This window comes from Paramormyrops kingsleyae, chromosome 12, assembly GCF_048594095.1.
Source record: "Paramormyrops kingsleyae isolate MSU_618 chromosome 12, PKINGS_0.4, whole genome shotgun sequence".
NCBI classification, from domain to species: domain Eukaryota; kingdom Metazoa; phylum Chordata; class Actinopteri; order Osteoglossiformes; family Mormyridae; genus Paramormyrops; species Paramormyrops kingsleyae.
The window spans coordinates 12,667,677-12,686,271 of NC_132808.1; the positions used below are offsets into that span (position 1 = coordinate 12,667,677).

General features: G+C 48.4%; 1 protein-coding gene across 38 annotated transcripts in view; it reads left to right on the forward strand.

The window, feature by feature from the left end:
- The window catches only part of LOC111850983 (ankyrin-2-like), a 149,688-nt gene that overhangs the window by 82,623 nt on the left and 48,470 nt on the right, over window positions 1-18,595 (forward strand). For 27 of the 38 annotated variants that reach the window (XM_072718722.1, XM_072718719.1, XM_072718727.1 and 24 more), the window contains 16 exons: window positions 5,482-5,580; window positions 5,760-5,858; window positions 6,035-6,133; window positions 6,408-6,593; window positions 7,584-7,607; window positions 9,700-9,798; window positions 10,994-11,092; window positions 11,308-11,406; window positions 11,588-11,785; window positions 12,240-12,338; window positions 12,414-12,512; window positions 14,104-14,202; window positions 15,158-15,355; window positions 16,975-17,073; window positions 17,522-17,620; window positions 18,355-18,552. In XM_072718722.1, coding sequence (XP_072574823.1) covers window positions 5,482-5,580; window positions 5,760-5,858; window positions 6,035-6,133; window positions 6,408-6,593; window positions 7,584-7,607; window positions 9,700-9,798; window positions 10,994-11,092; window positions 11,308-11,406; window positions 11,588-11,785; window positions 12,240-12,338; window positions 12,414-12,512; window positions 14,104-14,202; window positions 15,158-15,355; window positions 16,975-17,073; window positions 17,522-17,620; window positions 18,355-18,552 — 1,893 coding nt within the window. Of the gene's footprint in view, window positions 1-5,481; window positions 5,581-5,759; window positions 5,859-6,034; window positions 6,134-6,407; window positions 6,594-7,583; window positions 7,608-9,699; window positions 9,799-10,993; window positions 11,093-11,307; window positions 11,407-11,587; window positions 11,786-12,239; window positions 12,339-12,413; window positions 12,513-14,103; window positions 14,203-15,157; window positions 15,356-16,974; window positions 17,074-17,196; window positions 17,221-17,521; window positions 17,621-18,354; window positions 18,553-18,595 lie in introns of all 38 variants that reach the window. The other 11 variants (XM_072718726.1, XM_072718730.1, XM_072718750.1 and 8 more) reach the window with 4 other exon arrangements.

Below are 18,595 nucleotides of genomic sequence, written 5' to 3' on the forward strand. Positions count from 1 at the left end.
CCAGCGTTGGCAGCGGAGCAGCACAGTGCTGCTTCCCTATTATTTTTGTCAATTTTTGTAAGCTGACCTGTTCTTTGTCAGTGACCTTCCTCATCTCTACCCAAACAACAGGATGTAATTCGTATCTTTTTGTCTGGACTTTTGTGGTCTACTGTGATGTGTCCGTATTCTCCTCCTTGTAGGACACTTCCAGAACAGTAAGATTTCTTATATAAAAAAAATCTAATTTCTGGAACTCTTAAAAGTTCCAGAAGTTAAAAATGCAGCAGTCAATGGATCCAGCCAAGCATCATTGTAGTGTTTTGCATCAGAATTTTTCCACCTTACTCTAATTAAACATCTTTACAGTATATCAGATGTGTTTGGTTGAACTGTGCTTGGTATTTAGCCTCTGCTCCTTGCTTAAACTTGTACATACATAGATTGACTTGGGTTGTGTTAGGGTCAGCTCCTGTCCCACTCTGTGTCCCTTCCCCATTTGGCCAGCAGGTGTTGCTGGTCATCCCGTCCCTCGTGTTGTCAGTCTTTGTGTTTTCCCCTGTTCCCTGTCTGCTGTCTGTGATCCCCTCTATTGCATGTTTGAATCCTGCCCCCTCTGTTTTTGTATTTTGTTCCCTAGTGTTTCATTTGTGTGAGTTTTTCTAGTTCCTGTGTCTGGTGATTTTTGTATTCGGTTTTGGTTTCTTCTTTTGAGCCTTAGTTATGTTTCATTGGTTTTGTTATTCCCAGTGTTAGATTCTGTTTTTCCTGTTTTCGTGGTTAATTCTTAGTTGCCCTGTGTAGTTCCTTTGAGTTAATTAGTTTCACCTGTGACCTGTTTTCCCAACCTTGTTGATTAATCTCACCTGCCCCTTGTTAGGCTCTCTATTTAAGTCCCAACCTCTGTTCAGTTTGTTAGTGGTTTGTTGATTGTGATTGTTGATGTTTGTTGCTGATAGTCTTGCTGCTATTTTTGATTCTCTGCTTGTTTCCCCTTGTAGTTAGTTTTGTTATTTACTTTATCCCCTTTTTAGTTTCGACCGCTCGTGGTCTCATTTCGTTTTTTACTGTTTCCCTGTATTCAGTTCTGTTAAAAAAAAAAAACCCTTGTTGTCCCATGAAGCCGCTAGTGGGTCGTCCGTCTTCCTATCTGCCTGCATCATGCCTCAGACTTGCACCAAATCTGCCCGGATCCCTAACAGGTTACATATCAGCAATTTGTCATTGTGACATCGTCATCGTGTGCCATCATTAGCACACTATTCGGCAAGGGAGTTACCATGCAGTGTTAAGGCTGGCCCATGAACCAGCCTCCAGCTCTGTCAACATAGTACCCCTTCCCCCGCCTAGCCCCTGAAAGCTGATAGCAGCCGGACCGGCCCGACCTAGTTGGGCTCAGCGTGAGTCTGATGATTAACAACAGTCACAAGGTCTGGAAAAGTAGATTGTGTGTCACATGTTAAATCTTCTCTGTGCTCGCACTTCTGTTTCTCTCACCGTTTCTATAATATTTACACCTTTATTTTTAATTGTTTATTTTTACTGGAGGCGGCTGTATTTGGGTCTCATGGTGTCTAAGCTGGTAGCACTGTTGCCCGTGCTGTGTGTGTGTGTGTGTGTATTAGGTTTATATTATATTATGGGGACCAAATGTTCCCCACAATGTAACAAATGAAGAAATGAATGGAGAGTCCCCACAAAAATATAATTACAAACCTTTGTGTGTGTGTGTGTGTGTGTGTGTGTGTTTGTGATGCACAAATGCACTCGCACCATATCCATGGTGTGCCTCCCTGCCCCCCCCCCCAGCCATATCTACCTGTTAGAAGATAGGTTGCTTATGTGCAATACACACTGCAGGATGAGGACTTCCATCAGTGGCTGGTGGGGGTGTGCTTGGGACGGGGTCACACCGTGTGTGACGAATGTGTGGCTGCAAAGTGCACCACCTGAAGATGGTCCAGAAGCTCCTGTTTCACTTCTATTTTTCTTGCCTCCAACTCTCTTGTTCAACACTGTGGCCGAAATGGGACTGGAGCCGATTGTAAAGGACACAGCGGACATGACCCCAAAACCATCCCGGCTATTCCTCCCCTCCTGGACTTTCGGGAAGCCAGGGCTATTCCAGGCTCTTTCCGACAATGGATCGAGCCCAGGGAGGGAGTGCTGCTCTATGGCAGCCTGTAGAGCAGGTCTGTGGTCAGAGTTGCAGCCCTGGTACTAACAGGTGAGGATGTCTTGGTACAAAACGTCCCCCATCACTCATAATGACAGCAGCAAGTTGAAGTCTTCCAGGTCTTAATCCCTTTCTTCTGCTTGGGACATAAGGTGTGCATTTCTCCTTGCATAGCAGCTTTTCCAGGACAGGGTTATGGTAAGCCTGTAGTGTATCCCAGGAAACATGGGATGTATGACAGGGGATGCCCTGGATGGGGTGATGTGTCAATTATTGTTGACTTATTATGGTTGCCTGTAGAGATTGTCTGAAATCAGACTACTAACCAAATTAGGGCTTCACATATTGTGGTTGGTTGTAGAGATTGTCTGAAATCAGATTATTAACTAAGTTATAGTTGACCTTTCATGGTTGATTGTAGAGATTTTCTGAAATCAGGCTGCTTACCCAGAATCCTGTTCGCTCACACAAACCCTATTAAAGAGAAAGCAAATGGATCTTCAGTGATCCATCTTACTGGAGGTCTAACCTGATTGTTCTTACTGTGTTGTTCTTGGGGGAGGGTGGTTTCTTCTGCCTGCTGGAGTGCAGATTGTGTCTGTCACAGATGCCCGTTGTCTAATGGAGATTAATCGGCCTGGTAATTGACCTTGGGTTTGATATTAATTCTAGGTTGAGTTGAGTTGCTGTCACCAGGGTGGGCAGGTGAAGATGAACTGCTGCTGCGTGTTAGGGTTAGGCTTAGGGTTAGGCTTATGGCTTGCTCACTCGGTGACCTGTCGGGTCTAGTCTGCTTCCTTGTCAGCGCCCGTGATCCCCTTTCGATCGGAATTCCTGCATCTGCTGGAGCCTTTGGAATCAGAGTGATTTGAAGACCAGCTGTTCGATGTGAATCAGGCAGGCACCACTCTGAGGTTGGGGGTGCAACCGGTCGCCCTCTCTGTCTGAAAAGTGACCCCCACGGCCACGCAGGTGGTTGGGCTCAGATTCAGCTGCGTGTTTGATCCCATCCTCTTATGTGCAGAGGCGGAGATTTTAATGTCATGTGGAACCTGAGATATGTTTCCTGGAGGCCACTATTAGAGAAGATGTCCTTTTAATATTGTGGGCATAAACATACTATCAGGTCAGTTGGAGGGTTTTATTAGACATAATATTTTTATCTAGAAAAATGAATCGTTTTGAGAATGTGGCCAGTCCTGATAGCCCTGCCGCCCTTTAAGGTGATTGGTGTATGAGGTGGACACGGTCATGCTGATCTCCACAGAAGGGGCCGCTGATACTTCAAACATAACTGTGTCCTACTGGTTAATGTCTGCTTATAAAAACTGAGTAGATCCTGTAGCTGGTGTTGGGTTCACATTCCTGGCAGCTGGCCACTGAGTGGCGTGTGTCAGAGGCGGGGGGGGGGGGGTGTTTCCTTCCCCCGGGCTGTGGGGCAGCCTAACCCTAGAGTGGAGCCTTCGACCTTGGTGAAGTCACTTTTGTTGTGGGGGAGGGGCAGGGAGCAGAATTTGACAGCAGTTTGGCCGAGGCCCGTGCCGGGGGGGGGCTCGGGTGGCATGCTGCCCCGTGATCGCATTGCCATGTGACTCGCTTGGCAGCCAGGAGGGTAAAAATAGGCTGGCGGAACGTCTGAGTGGTAAATGAGGAACACGCAGGACGTCAGAACCGTTTGTTCAAACGAACGACCACCGAGAACCGCATTTGTTCGTTATTGATAATGTTTCATTGTACGGAACGGCTGTGAATTATCTCCATCGCTGTTCTCCTCATGTCTCGCAAAAGGATAATTGCACTAGCTAAGCTGTAAGTAGGTTACAAAGCAGCTGGTGAATATAGCGCAATACGAGATATCTGAAATTAAACGCTATTTTAAAATCCAGTGTTTGTTACTCAAAATACCAGCGACAAAAACAGGAATTCTGCACAGCACTTGAGGGATGTCTGTCCTCATCCCGGCTGTCCTTGGCGGCGGGGTGAAGGTCTGGTCTTCCTGGTGATATGCTGACCGCTGCAGAGTGTCCCGCCTTTGGCTGATTGCTCACTGCTCAGGAGCATGTTTAGAGATCTGAGAGCCTTGTAAGCAGAAACGAGCACAGCACCACCTAGGCTGACCTGAATCTCTCCTGTGAGGTCCCTGCTGAGACGAGGCAGAATCAGAAGAAGAGAGCCATAAAGTGGACCATGTCCACAGTTTCTCTTCTACGTATATGTGGGTAATGTTCTTTTAATAGATATAGTTAAATTTTTTTAACTTGTATTGAAGTTGTAGTGGTAAAAAAATACCCTGTACGGGGTTGGCAGATATGGAATGTATGGGTGAATTTTCTTAATGTTTATATAAGAAAAAGGCGCATTTACATAGTCATAACAGAGATGCTGTTTGTATGTTCTGTTTTTAGCCAATACAGAGTCAGAAGATGTGACAGGCTTGTCAAATGACTAATGGAAACGCTGCAGCTCGGAGGTGTGGGCGGGCGCGACATGGGAATTAAACTGCACTCGGGCTCCATATTCCCCCATAATCCTCTAAGAGTGCTATTGCCATTTAATCTCTGCAGCTCTATTGTGTTTCTGTTGATTTTCATTTACTTACATTTTCACTTATTGCGGAAGCGTGAGGATGCAAATAGTCCCGTCGTCGCAGTCAGAGATGACTATAAATTGCGTAATGGGTTCAGGAGATGAATCCAACCGACAAGAAGCTCTCCATTTGTAATGTTCTTGCTCTTTCTATTCCTACAAACTGTAGGACATCATGTGTATATAGATGGGTGCATCTGTGCTCTGTGCTCTGCTTCGTTAGATTAATGTTCCAAAATCCCAGCCAATCATATGAACCGTCGAGGTGGCCACAACTTCCTGTTGTGATACTTGTTTCCTCCTGATGGGGGCCCCATTTCCTTTGATGATGAAGCGGTTTGCATCATAGTCATGAGGAGTGAGACTTGAGAAAGCCGGATCCCCTCAGGTGGGACGGGCCGGATATAGGTGTCCACTTGTGTGCTTGTCCCTGTGTCCCCGTGCCTCCCTTTATCCCCCGTGCCTCCCTTTATCTCCCGGGCCTCGCTTTATCCCCCATACCTCTCTTTATCCCCCATGCCTCCCTTTATCCCCCGTGCCTCCCTTTATCCCCCGTGCCTCCCTTTATCTCCCGGGCCTCCCTTTATCTCCCGGGCCTCCCTTTATCTCCCGTGCCTCTCTTTATCCCCCGTGCCTCCCTTTATCCCCCGTGCCTCCCTTTATCTCCCGGGCCTCTCTTTATCCCCAGTGCCTCCCTTTATCCCCCGGGCCTCTCCTTATCCCCTGTGCCTCTCTTCCAGAATGGGCTCAATGCCCTGCACCTGGCTGCCAAGGAGGGCCATGTGGAGCTTGTCCAGGAGCTACTGGACAGGGGATCTGCGGTGGATTCAGCCACTAAGGTAATGGAAGAGGGGCTGGGTGTTTTGGTGCCTTTTCTGCTGCAAGCTTTTAAGTAAAAAGGGCCAGAGACACAGACACATACAGTACATACACACTGAGCCATACACATCACCCCACGGGTGACAGATACTGGGTGGTAGGCAGTCATCTCACATTGTGTGTGTTGTGCCCCGGACAGAAAGGAAACACAGCCCTCCACATTGCCTCCCTGGCAGGACAAGGTGACGTGGTCAAGATTCTGGTTAAGCGGGGCGCTGATATCAATGCGCAGTCGCAGGTGAGACCGATGCGCCCTCTAAGCACGTAACTGTCTGAGCACCTACGTTACTCTACCTGCAGAGGCTGGATCGTAGGTTTGGTCAGACTGCCCAAGCTGCACTACAGTATATAGCTTTGCTGACCACATTCATTCGCCTCCCACTGACCTGAACATGATGGACGCCGTCCCTGCAGAATGGCTTCACCCCGCTGTACATGGCTGCCCAGGAGAACCACCTGAACGTGGTGCGATATCTGCTGGAGAACGGCGCCAACCAGAGTACCGCTACTGAGGTGAGCAGCGTAGCCAGGCCCCAGCCGTCTGCCTTTCCGGAGCATTCCAGGACGCTCGTTAGAGGGGACTGGCCTTCTCCCTGTCTGGAACATTCTGTGATGCTCCTTAGGTGGGACTGGCCATCTTCCTTTATGGAGTATTCCGGGATGCTCGATATGTCACTTTATTGGTCTAATAAGTCTGGCTGCAGAGGAGTTAATGGTACCCTGTGTGTTTCTGGAAGACTGCGATATGGGCAGGATGTGACCGTACCCCTGCCCCTGTCTACCGCAGGATGGCTTCACCCCCCTAGCCATAGCCCTCCAGCAAGGCCACAACCAGGTGGTGTCCATCCTGCTGGAGAACGACACCAAGGGCAAAGTGCGGCTGCCCGCCCTGCATATCGCTGCCCGCAAGGATGACACCAAGTCCGCCGCCCTCCTGCTACAGAATGACCACAACGCAGACGTGCAGTCCAAGGTGAGGGCCTGCTTCTGGGCTGTGGGTGCCCTCTCTGTGAGTGTCCCGGCCGTCTGGCATGCGGCGGCCTGCCTTCGGGCTCGTATCCGGGTCTCGGATGGTAAACACGCTACCTCCTGCGTTAGCCCCCCAGCAGCCTGCCGCTCTCTCTGTTTATTTGTCTGTTTTTTTTTCCTCTAACTGGGTTAACCCCGCCCCCTGCCCCGCCTCCCCGTTCCCATGGCAACCCGCATGAGCTGTGCTCTCGGTGTTGCTTTCCTCCCCCAGCGTTTTAATACTGCGGCATGGAGCTCCCCTCTTCTCCCCCGGTTTTAACGGGCTGTGCGTGTAACTGGCTCTGCCTCCGTGTTTGCATGCCTGTGGTGGGGGCGGGGTGCTCAGGGCCGTGGGGGGGCCGGGGTGGGCTCTCATTAGAGTGGGGTGCTACAGGAGCGGGCCTGTCTTCCCAGCACAGCGTGATCCACACACTGACCAGAGTGTCAGCGCTTGAAATGCTGCTATATTGGGTTTCGCTCTTCAGTTACTCAGGTCAAGACAAAAGTAAATAAATCAGCATTTGCATAACCATTTCTCCTCTATTTGCAGCACATCTGTATCTAATTAATCTTAGTTATCTGCTGCCACTTGTTGCTACCACTTGTAGGTGGTAATGGTGAAACATACTTGTCATGAAAAATAAATAATAAAGAATTAACCACCTAGAGTCCTATGGCTGTGTGAGTTTATATATCGCTGGTGATAGCCATAATAATAAATAAATATGAATTATTTTAGATAGAAAGCTTTTCTGAAGATGGTAGTGATGTGTTCCTGGTCAGGTACTTGATTGCAGGGCCTTCCTGTGTGCATCTGGCTGGAAGATGCCCCCCCTCCCCCCACTGCGAAAAGCACACCACCCTAGGAGCCCCGTGGACCGGTATGGGGGGGATGTGTTCCGGTGTGTCACATGGCATAACTAAGCTCTCCCCCTTCTCATTGCTGCTCGAGCAGATGATGGTCAATAGGACTACTGAGGTACATACCCTTAAATCCGGCCTCCACGTCCGCCGTGTCCATCCCATCGCTGCATGCCGGCTCGTCACCAGCGGCCCCAGGCCGCTTCCTGTGTCTTCCATCGTGTCTGCCTGCATGGCCTGCCCGTCCCTCCGCTGCTCGCTTGCACGCCTGCCGCACTGCGCCGCCTCGTGGCGCCCGCGCTGTGTCTCCGCACGTCTCTCACGGTGGCACGTCTCTGTCCGTCGCACCTTCATGAATGTTCACGTTTGGCTTCCTGCAGTTTTATTGATGTCTCCGCCGTTCCTCGGCTCCATAAAAGCAAAGTCTGCCTCAGTGAGCTTTGTGGTCCCACCAGATCGTCAGCTGTCGTCTAATCACAGCCTGAAACGGGCTAGTAAATGTGACGTAAGCTTCTGAAGTAGCATTTGCACTCCAGATAAGGGCTCACAGCAAAGGATTGTGGGAAATGTCAGAAGAACCACGTCTGTTTTGTTTTCCTTTATTGTTCTAGTTTTTGTTTGCTGTGCGTCTCTACAGACCACACGGCGTGTTACACGTCTCTGAGGCAGAGAAGGATCATGGGAAATGCCCCAAACAAGCGCATGTTAATGTTTTCGTCTTTCGTCTGTTTTTGTTTTAAGTTTTCGTTCTAGTTTCCATTTACTGTTAAATGTGCCTCGTCTCCACAGCCTCAGAGGCAAACAAAGGGACAATTAATCGGGGTGCAGGGAAGACGAGCAAACATACATCAATAAAACTAACAGGAGCAAAATAGCAAGTCTTTCTCAGTAGAAAAGGCAGAGCTCTCTAAATCCGTAATTACAATCTCTTAATGAGTAATTACAAGGTTTCCATTTACATCCTGACTGAACATTCATTACATATATTTATATATACAATTGTTAATGCAGTTATATATAAATATATAATAACGATGTAACAGATGATTATACGATCGATCCTCTGTAATTACTGTATAGTGTAGGTATTGATCGTAACCGGCCTTTACAGAAAGACGGGTTAGTAACCATGAACAGCCCGGTCAAGTCGTGTTTCAACCTGCCTTTGACACTCCTCTACAGAGCATGCAGTGTTGCCCTACTTTACTCTTAATATGTACCTTGAGTCATATCATGGTCACAGTATTCTTCACATTTTTGTAAACGATGTTTTCATATTAAATCGGACCGTGTCTGTCAGAATGGAAAGGTAAGGAAAAATATTTTCCCTAAACTGCTCTGATTTATTTATATAAGTTGTTATGAAGCTAACCTGATAACTGATATGACATATAGTGAAATAGTGCACTTTCCATGTTGGTTGATTGGTTACTTGGACGTCTTTCTGTCTACTCCACCCCCCCGTGTCTGTATTAACCGATCTTACACCCCTCCCCCTTCCCTTAGAAGATGTTAGTGCCATTGCGTCCTGGTCCTGTCTTGTGTCTGTGTTGAGTACTTATACAGAATGGAGATTATTTTCCCCTCTGATTGTAGGATTACAGTCTGTTGCATGGCGATGTCTGTCTTGTGCCGTGTGTGTGTGTGCGCGTGTGTGTACCTGTGTGCGTGTGCGTGTGCATGTGTGTGTTTGTGCGAGCGGGTTTACCTATCCTTATGGGGACATAATGTTCCCATAACGTGATAAATATCCGTTTTTTTTTCCTTTATGGGGACCGGTTTCCTGGTCCCCATAAGGGAAAACTCTACTGTATAAAAATCGGTGACTGCTATGAAAAAACTAAAAATGCAAAAACTCTTGTATTTTGTTAGGTTACTTATGGTTATGGTTAGGGCTGGGTAGGGGTTAAGGTTGTCATAGTTAGCGTTAGCATTTTTCCCATTGAAATGAATGAGCGGTCCCCATAAGGATATGTTTACCCTACATGTGCGTGTGTGTGTGTGTGTGTGCGTGTGTCCACTTTCTGTCCATCCTCGAGTCTCTGAGCGCCGACATCCAGAAGACTGCTTTCCTTTGCCTTCCCATTTGCGGTCTGTGATGCTCCATGCGAGTGCTGCATGCGGGGGGGTGTCACTGGCTGCTGATTGGCTGCTGCGAGGGCGGGGTCTCTTCTGACTGTGCCGCCACCCCCCCATCCTGTGTGTTACAGAGCGGGTTCACCCCGCTGCACATCGCCGCTCACTACGGCAACGTCAACGTGGCCACGCTGCTGCTGAACCGAGGGGCCGCTGTCGACTTCACCGCCCGGGTACGTCCCTCACTGTGCCCCCCCACTCCTCTGCTAGGGTACCACCATCATTAACACGAGCGAAAACTACAAGAAAACATTTTCATAAACTAGAATGCAACAAGATGCCAAAATAAAATTAAAAGTTACAACTAAACAACAACTATGAATATCGCTTCCGAAACTAACTGAAACAAAATAAAAGCGAATGTCATACAGTGTCTAACATTTTTAAATACTTTTTAGCTACAGTAATTATTTATCTTTAAATTTCATTAATAATACCTGATCATGTTTCATTCTCTAAAGATCAGACACAAAAAAATAGATCTGTCTCTGCAAATATAATTACTGAAACTAAACCATATAAAAACTAAATAGAAACATATCTTTTAAATTAAAATTAATTAAACAATACTGAAAACTAACTAAACTAAACTGGATTTTAAATGAAAATCGATAATAAAATGACATTTTAAAACAGTATAATCACATTGCCCCCTGCTGGTTGTCCCAGCAGTAGATGCTGCCTCCTTTCGGCGATCTATGAGTCTGGTTACAGGTCGGGGGTTTTGTCGGCCCTGTCGGGGCCCAATTTGCTTGGTTCTGCACTGCCGGGGTCCGTGCTCCCCTGCACCTCGCTTCCCCTACAGGGCATCACAGCAGGATGCCTCATTTCACTTCTCTCCTTTAACTCGTGCCGTTTGCTCGCTCAGCCTCGCCGCTGAGTCATGCTTTGTGGCCACCCCCGTGCCGAGTCTCTCTGCTGACTCAGGATCACGCCCCCGCCACCAGCTTTTTGTCACCAAAGGGCCACCCCGGCTGCGGCGGCCGTCGTTCCATAAGGCAGTTTTCACTGCAAACGCAGCAGCGCCGTTGCACATCGTGAGCAAAATGTTAGCCAGTGGAGCCCTTAGTGACCCCAGAGTCCAGCTGAGAAATCAGCTTTTAATTATTCTCAGTAACAGTACACAAGAGCTCAATGAACACATCACACGTCCTGAAGTGTAACTTGCCGTGTGGATCTCCCTCAGACCCAGATATTCTTCCTGGTTTAAGCTTACAGGCACAGTTTGTTCTCCTTTTCCCCCTCCTGTTCTCTCTTGGGATAACTTTGGGGTTAGCCATACCCTTTCGCTATGACCTTACTGGGATGGTACTGGGAGCGAGTTGGGCTTTCTGTGGTTGTGATGTCAGTAATGCCCCTCCTCTGCAGAACGGGATCACTCCCCTGCACGTGGCCTCCAAGCGAGGAAATGCCAACATGGTGCGCCTCCTGCTGGACCGAGGAGCCCAGATCGACGCCAAGACCCGGGTGAGTGCCCTCGGCATTTTTCCAGAATAATGGGGGGGCCATGAGCTTTCCAGAAGATCTGTACTATGTGTCAGACATGTTGGCCAGCCTGAATCAGCATGCCACATATTATAGTCTCTGCTAAGGGCTTTGAACACATACCCATGTGACTTACTATGCTTGTGCTCATCTCAGCTGCGTTCTGATTTCTGTGTGTGTGTGTTTTCTCCTTCCAGGATGGCCTCACCCCACTGCACTGCGCGGCCCGCAGTGGGCACGATCCAGCTGTGGAGCTGCTCCTGGAGAGAGGGGCACCCATGCTAGCCAGGACCAAGGTACTGCGGCACCCTGCCTGGGCACACACACACATGCTATGTAGTGTACATTTGGCCTCCAGTGTAGCATGCAGTGTAGGGTACAGTGTACATTTATTGTGCAGTGTGCAGTTTTCCATTCTCTATATAGCTTGTTGCTGACTTCCAGTGGCCCACGTTCTCTTCATCCCCTCCCCCACAGAATGGGCTGTCTCCCTTGCACATGGCAGCCCAGGGAGACCATGTCGAGTGTGTCAAGCACCTGTTGCAGCACAAGGCGCCGGTGGATGATGTCACATTGGACTACCTGACAGCACTGCACGTGGCAGCACACTGCGGCCACTACCGTGTCACCAAGCTGCTGCTGGACAAGCGGGCCAACCCCAACGCCCGCGCCCTGGTGCGTCTGCCTGGCCGGAGGGGGATTACGTCAAACCAGCTTTACAGCAGTGAACTAATAACTGCAAATCCTGCAGGAGACCTGGGTGTCTTTGTATCTTAAACACCATGTTTGACAGTTATTTCTTCTTTGTAGACCTGTTCAAGTTTTACTGCAGCTGTGTTGTTATTAGACAACTGAAAATGGTCAAAGTTAGAGTCGGTTGGATTCTTGTAGATGAGTGTTTCAGCCACTAGTCTTAGCCCTGCTATGGAGTGACAAGCAGTCTAACTGTCTTTGAAAGGATAAATAATGAAAGTCAGTGCAGTGTTACTTGAGTCAGCTGTGACGCACCCAAACGTGATTGTTGATTGTTGGTGCGGGTTTAGGTCACACCTAGAGGTCACCCTGGGTTTATGGAATGTATTGGAAAGGGGGGGGGATCTGTTTGATGGTCACTGTGCCCCCCACACAGAATGGCTTCACCCCCCTGCACATTGCCTGTAAAAAGAATCGTGTGAAGGTGATGGAGCTGCTTGTGAAATACGGAGCCTCCATCCAGGCTATCACAGAGGTAAGGCAGCCCCGCCCTGGGAGGGGGTCTGGAAGCGTGGTTCCGCTGAGGCTAACGTGCTGCTGCCCCCCACAGTCGGGCCTCACCCCCATCCACGTGGCAGCTTTCATGGGCCACCTGAACATCGTCCTGCTGCTGCTGCAGAACGGAGCCTCGCCGGACGTTAGCAACATTGTGAGTCGTTAGCATTGTTTGCGCTCGCTGGTCGGGCGAGAAGCTGTTTCACACGCACACGTGGGGCTCCAGTGTATGCATGACTGAGCCACTGTGTCAAATGTGGATAACACAGTATTCATTGTGTGTGTTTGCAGCGTATGGATAAGGTGTTACTAACTGTGTGTTTGCATGGTGAGGATAAGGTGTTGCTAACTGTGTGTGTTTACAGCGTGTGGATAAGGTGTTGCTAACTGTGTGTGTTTACAGCGTGTGCATAAGGTGTTGCTAACTGTGTGTTTGCATGGTGAGGATAAGGTGTTGCTAACTGTGTGTGTTTACAGCGTGTGCATAAGGTGTTGCTAACTGTGTGTGTTTACAGCGTGTGCATAAGGTGTTGCTAACTGTGTGTTTGCATGGTGAGGATAAGGTGTTGCTAACTGTGTGTGTTTACAGCGTGTGGATAAGGTGTTGCTAACTGTGTGTTTGCATGGTGAGGATAAGGTGTTGCTAACTGTGTGTGTTTACAGCGTGTGGATAAGGTGTTGCTAACTGTGTGTGTTTACAGCGTGTGCATAAGGTGTTGCTAACTGTGTGTTTGCATGGTGAGGATAAGGTGTTGCTAACTGTGTGTGTTTACAGCGTGTGGATAAGGTGTTGCTAACTGTGTGTGTTTACAGCGTGTGGATAAGGTGTTGCTAACTGTGTGTGTTTACAGCGTGTGGATAAGGTGTTGCTAACTGTGTGTGTTTACAGCGTGTGGATAAGGTGTTACTAACTGTGTGTTTGCATGGTGAGGATAAGGTGTTGCTAACTGTGTGTGTTTACAGCGTGTGCATAAGGTGTTGCTAACTGTGTGTGTTTACAGCGTGTGGATAAGGTGTTACTAACTGTGTGTTTGCATGGTGAGGATAAGGTGTTGCTAACTGTGTGTGTTTACAGCGTGTGGATAAGGTGTTACTAACTGTGTGTGTTTGCATGGTGAGGATAAGGTGTTGCTAACTGTGTGTGTTTACAGCGTGTGGATAAGGTGTTACTAACTGTGTGTGTTTGCATGGTGAGGATAAGGTGTTGCTAACTGTGTGTGTTTACAGCGTGTGCATAAGGTGTTGCTAACTGTGTGTGTTTACAGCGTGTGGATAAGGTGTTACTAACTGTGTGTTTGCATGGTGAGGATAAGGTGTTGCTAACTGTGTGTGTTTACAGCGTGTGGATAAGGTGTTGCTAACTGTGTGTGTTTACAGCGTGTGCATAAGGTGTTACTAACTGTGTGTTTGCATGGTGTGCATAAGGTGTTACTAGCTGTGTGTTTGCAGCGTGTGGATAAGGTGTTGCTAACTGTGTGTTTGCATGGTGTGGATAAGGTGTTACTAACTGTGTGTTTGCATGGTGTGCATAAGGTGTTGCTAACTGTGTGTGTTTACAGCGTGTGGATAAGGTGTTACTAACTGTGTGTTTGCATGGTGAGGATAAGGTGTTGCTAACTGTGTGTTTGCAGCGTATGGATAAGGTGTTACTAACTGTGTGTGTTTACAGCGTGTGCATAAGGTGTTGCTAACTGTGTGTGTTTGCAGCGTGTGGATAAGGTGTTGCTAACGGTGTGTGTTTACAGCGTGGTGAAACAGCACTGCACATGGCAGCTCGGGCCGGACAGGTGGAGGTGGTCCGGTGTCTCCTGAGGAATGGAGCGTTGGTGGATGCCAGGGCCAGGGTGAGCAGACCAGCATGCTACATTCTTGATGCTACATGCTAAATATGACTTGCTGTGCTGTCTAACGCCACATGCTAGATGTGATATGCTATACCCTCTAATGCTACATGCTAGATGTGATATGCTATACCCTCTAATGCTACATGATAGATGTGATATGCTATACCCTCTAATGCTACATGATAGATGTGATATGCAACAGTCTAATGCTACATGCTAAATGTTATATGCTACACCCTCTAATCAAATCAAATCAAAGTTTATTTATAAAGCACTTTTAAACAACCAAAGATTACCAAATTTCTGTTCAGATTCACATCATTAAAAACAATAAACAGACTCATCCTAAATTAAATGCCATCGAGAAAAGATGTCTTAAGAGAAGATTTAAAAGTGTCCAGAGTCGAGGCAAATCTAACATGCCAAGATAGGCTATTCCAAAGTCTAGGGGCAGCCACCCTGAAGGCTCGGTCGCCTCTGGTCTTCAGCCTGGTCTTAGGAACTTTTAGCAGAAGCTAATGCTACATGCTATATGTGATATGCTACAGCAGTGTTGCCGACTTTGGTCAGCTGGCTGACAATTCTACTCACTCATTTACATGTACAGTATGTAACAGTTTTATTACCTATGGTCTTTAGGGTTTGCAGGCTATCCCAATGCTTTTAATAAAGCTAATGCTACATGCTAGATGTGATATGTTGCAGTCTCTAATGCAGATCCACACTGACATGCTGCTCTAAAATGGACAGGGGCATACAGTTTTCTGACAAAAGAACACTTCAGTGGCATTGTGTGTAAAATCATCGACCTGTGGAAGCTTCCAGAAAAGAGTTTACACATAGCAGGGGATGCTGGTGTTCACAAAATGTCTCGAACAGGGTGTCCTGCTGACAATGCCTGAATCCTCAGTAGGAGTGTTTATCGGGACCTCTATCGTCTCCCCCCCCCCCTCAGGAGGACCAGACCCCCCTGCACATCGCCTCCCGCCTGGGGAAGACGGAGATCGTGCAGCTACTTCTCCAGCACATGGCCCACCCAGATGCTGCCACCTCCAACGGCTATACGCCCTTGCACATCTCCGCCCGCGAGGGCCAAGTGGACGTGGCCGCCGTGCTGCTGGAGGCGGGGGCCTCGCACTCGCTAGCAACCAAGGTGACGACCGTCCCACGGCCTTTAGCCCTGTCTGTCGTACTCTTACACCAACTGTCTCATACCATGTTCCATCTGGGGGTTACTGTAGGTTAAGACCCCCTCCATCACTCTTGCTCTCCTCCTTATCTGGGCCTGTTTACATCGCAGCTTCTCTTAAATATTCACCAGATGACAGTACTGTATCTGTGCTGCTGGGCTTTGCTGCCCTCTGCTGTGTCCTGCTGTTGTACCTTTGGGTATTTTGTATAATCTGCAGCTGTCTAAACTGGTCAAAGCCACTTTGGCGTGTCTCTTTGGAAGAAATAATCCAGTATTTTCCACATGCATTTTTAAACTTGTTGCTCAGCATTTTTTGCATTAATAGAAAGTGTTGGTAATGGTGGATATCTAGAATTTTATCGTTTATAGACTCCGACATGTCGGAGTTGCTGGTCGCCTCTTTGGCTGCCAGCTTCAAACTAAAGAACTGCTTTTCCTCCTTGTTAATCAGAGGGTCCATTTTCTCTTCTCATATTACTCTGCTCAGACTGGTCCTTAAGGCTCAGGACTGTGAATAAAGTGTGTCCCATGCCTTCTGTGATACCACACTTCAAAATGGCGTCCCCCAATCCCTTAATGATTTTTTGTTGGCCGTGCCTCCGCTCTTGGGCATCCATGACGTACACGGATCTGCTGACCATCCTGGCACCTGACCAGCATGAACGATGCTGCAGCGCAGATGTTTTATGGAGAGTTGGTCCTAGAGAGTGCAGGCAAAAATAGACCACGCTTTCTCTGTCTCGTTTAAGGAGAACGTGTGTGGAATGAGAAATATTTATGTCTATCTTTCCTGAGCATACTTTAGAGACACTCCCAGCAGTCAGTGAAATTGCCTTCCAACAAATAAGGACCATAAATTTGCTTTATTGCAATTCCATGTTTGCGTTTGTCCTGCTGCCTTCTTAAAGCTCAGTGCTCTTTGTGGTATTGCAGCATTCATCTACATGCTGTTAGCCATCAATAGAAAAGTCAGGGCCTGTGAAGACATCGATCCCATGACATTGTGCACTGCCTGTCTGTCCTTTAATCATGGCACTGGCCCAGACTGCCTGAGGGAGGCATGCAGGGTGTAAACACAGCTGAATATCACCCCCTGCTGGTGAGAAGAATTACAATCACGGTATGCTCACTGGCGAGGGGGCACTGATTAGTTTTGCTTAGATGGTTATTAAATTGCTCCTTGTGAGACTCATCAATGTTTTGCTGACAGATATTGAGCAAAGCCAGCAAGCAGGATGGTGTTTTTTTTTTCGATTACCTCAATGACTGTTAACTCCTGTCAGTGTTAACTCCTCTCACTGTTAACTCCTGTCAGTGTTAACTCCTCTCACTGTTAACTCCTGTCAGTGTTAACTCCTCTCACTGTTAACTCCTGTCAGTGTTAACTCCTCTCACTGTTAACTCCTGTCAGTGTTAACTCCTCTCACTGTTAACTCCTGTCAGTGTTAACTCCTCTCACTGTTAACTCCTGTCAGTGTTAACTTTTGTCAGCATTAACTCCTGCCATTGTTAACTTCTGTCAGTGTAAGCTCATGTCTGCAACCCTGATCTGCTTTCTGCTTTCTCCCTTCTCCTCACAGAAAGGCTTCACTCCTCTTCATGTGGCCGCAAAGTATGGCAGCCTGGATGTGGCCAAACTCCTGCTGCAGCGCCGGGCCCCGCCGGACTCCTCCGGGAAGGTGAGGGCCGCATTCCTGCAGCTGTACGGATGAGATGCATCCAGATGTTCATTCAGACCATAAGTGCTCTGTGCAGATGCATGAACGTACAATTAAAAAGCTTATTGGTGTTTTCATATCGAGGCGATGTTGACAGCAAGAATACCGGTAAGATGTGTTTATTTCAAACTATGAAATCCTAGGTACGCTAATCCTTTACTTCACTTTTGAGCCATTTATTAATAATAATAATGATGATGATAAACCAGTCACAGCAGCTGTTCTTTTTCTTCTCTGATAAGGATCCACACAGCAGGCACTCAGCAGCTTGTGTTTTATGTTAAGCCCTAACCATTTTTAATGTGCTCTTCATTTTACCCATAATGCTGCTTTCTGTCCTGCACCGGCTGCCTGCTTACGGCCCATTAACCCCGCCTCTCTGCGCCAACGCCTCCCCCCCCCCCCACAGAACGGCCTCACGCCACTCCATGTCGCCGCTCATTATGATAACCAGAAGGTGGCGCTCCTGCTTTTGGACAAAGGGGCTTCCCCTCACGGCGCAGCCAAGGTGAGACGCGCGCAGCCAGCCGTCCTCTCCCTCGCCCACCATGGCAGCAGGGCTCCGGACTTCCTGCAAACCAAGAGCAAACAGCCTCTTCTCAGATTAATCTGCCCTTGTGTCCACAGCCCTCTTCCTCTGAAGTCTGGAGGTTTCCGTCTCAGGCCTTTGGTGTATTAAGGATCCTGTTTGTGACGTGTGGAAGCCCCCTCCCCCCCGCAGTAATTAATTAGGGGTCTCGCTATGCACATTCTCCTCAGGCTGCAATCCACTGCTGATAGAGACCCAAGCTGACGCAATCATGCTTTTCCCCTGTAATATGTGACCTGCACTGTAACAGGGGTGCCCAGCTGGCAGATGGTAATGGATGTTACGTTTCCAATAGCACAGTGTTGCAGACCTGTGGTTCAGATCCCAGCCTGGTTTGATCTTGATTTAGAAGTAGGCTTCTGTACTGCTCATATTTCATCTTCAGCAGGTATTTGTACTGCTTAGGTAAAAATGGACAGCTGTGGTGCCCTCTACAGGCCATGTGCAGTAACTATCATGCTTAAAAAAATGGCTCACTCTTGTCCAGCGTGGCACAGAGGATAACATACTAAACATCCTCTTGAAGAAACAGCTTATCTTAACTCCTGGCTCGATTGGCTCTCCCGCCAGTATCTGCCTCTGTGTCGTTTTGTCCCGCCCAATCTCACGCCCCCCCTCCCCCCTCTCGCGTGCCCCTCCCGCCCCGCCCCCAGAACGGATACACTCCCCTGCACATCGCCGCCAAGAAGAACCAGATGGACATCGCCAGCACTCTGCTGAACTACGGCGCCCAGCCCAACATCCTGACCAAGCAGGGCGTCACCCCCCTGCACCTGGCCGCCCAGGAGGGTCACGGCAACATGGCTGACTTGTTGCTGCAGAAGGGCACCGGCGTCAACGTGGCCACCAAGGTGGGCACCTGTCAAACGACCTTGTCACATGACCGCATCACGT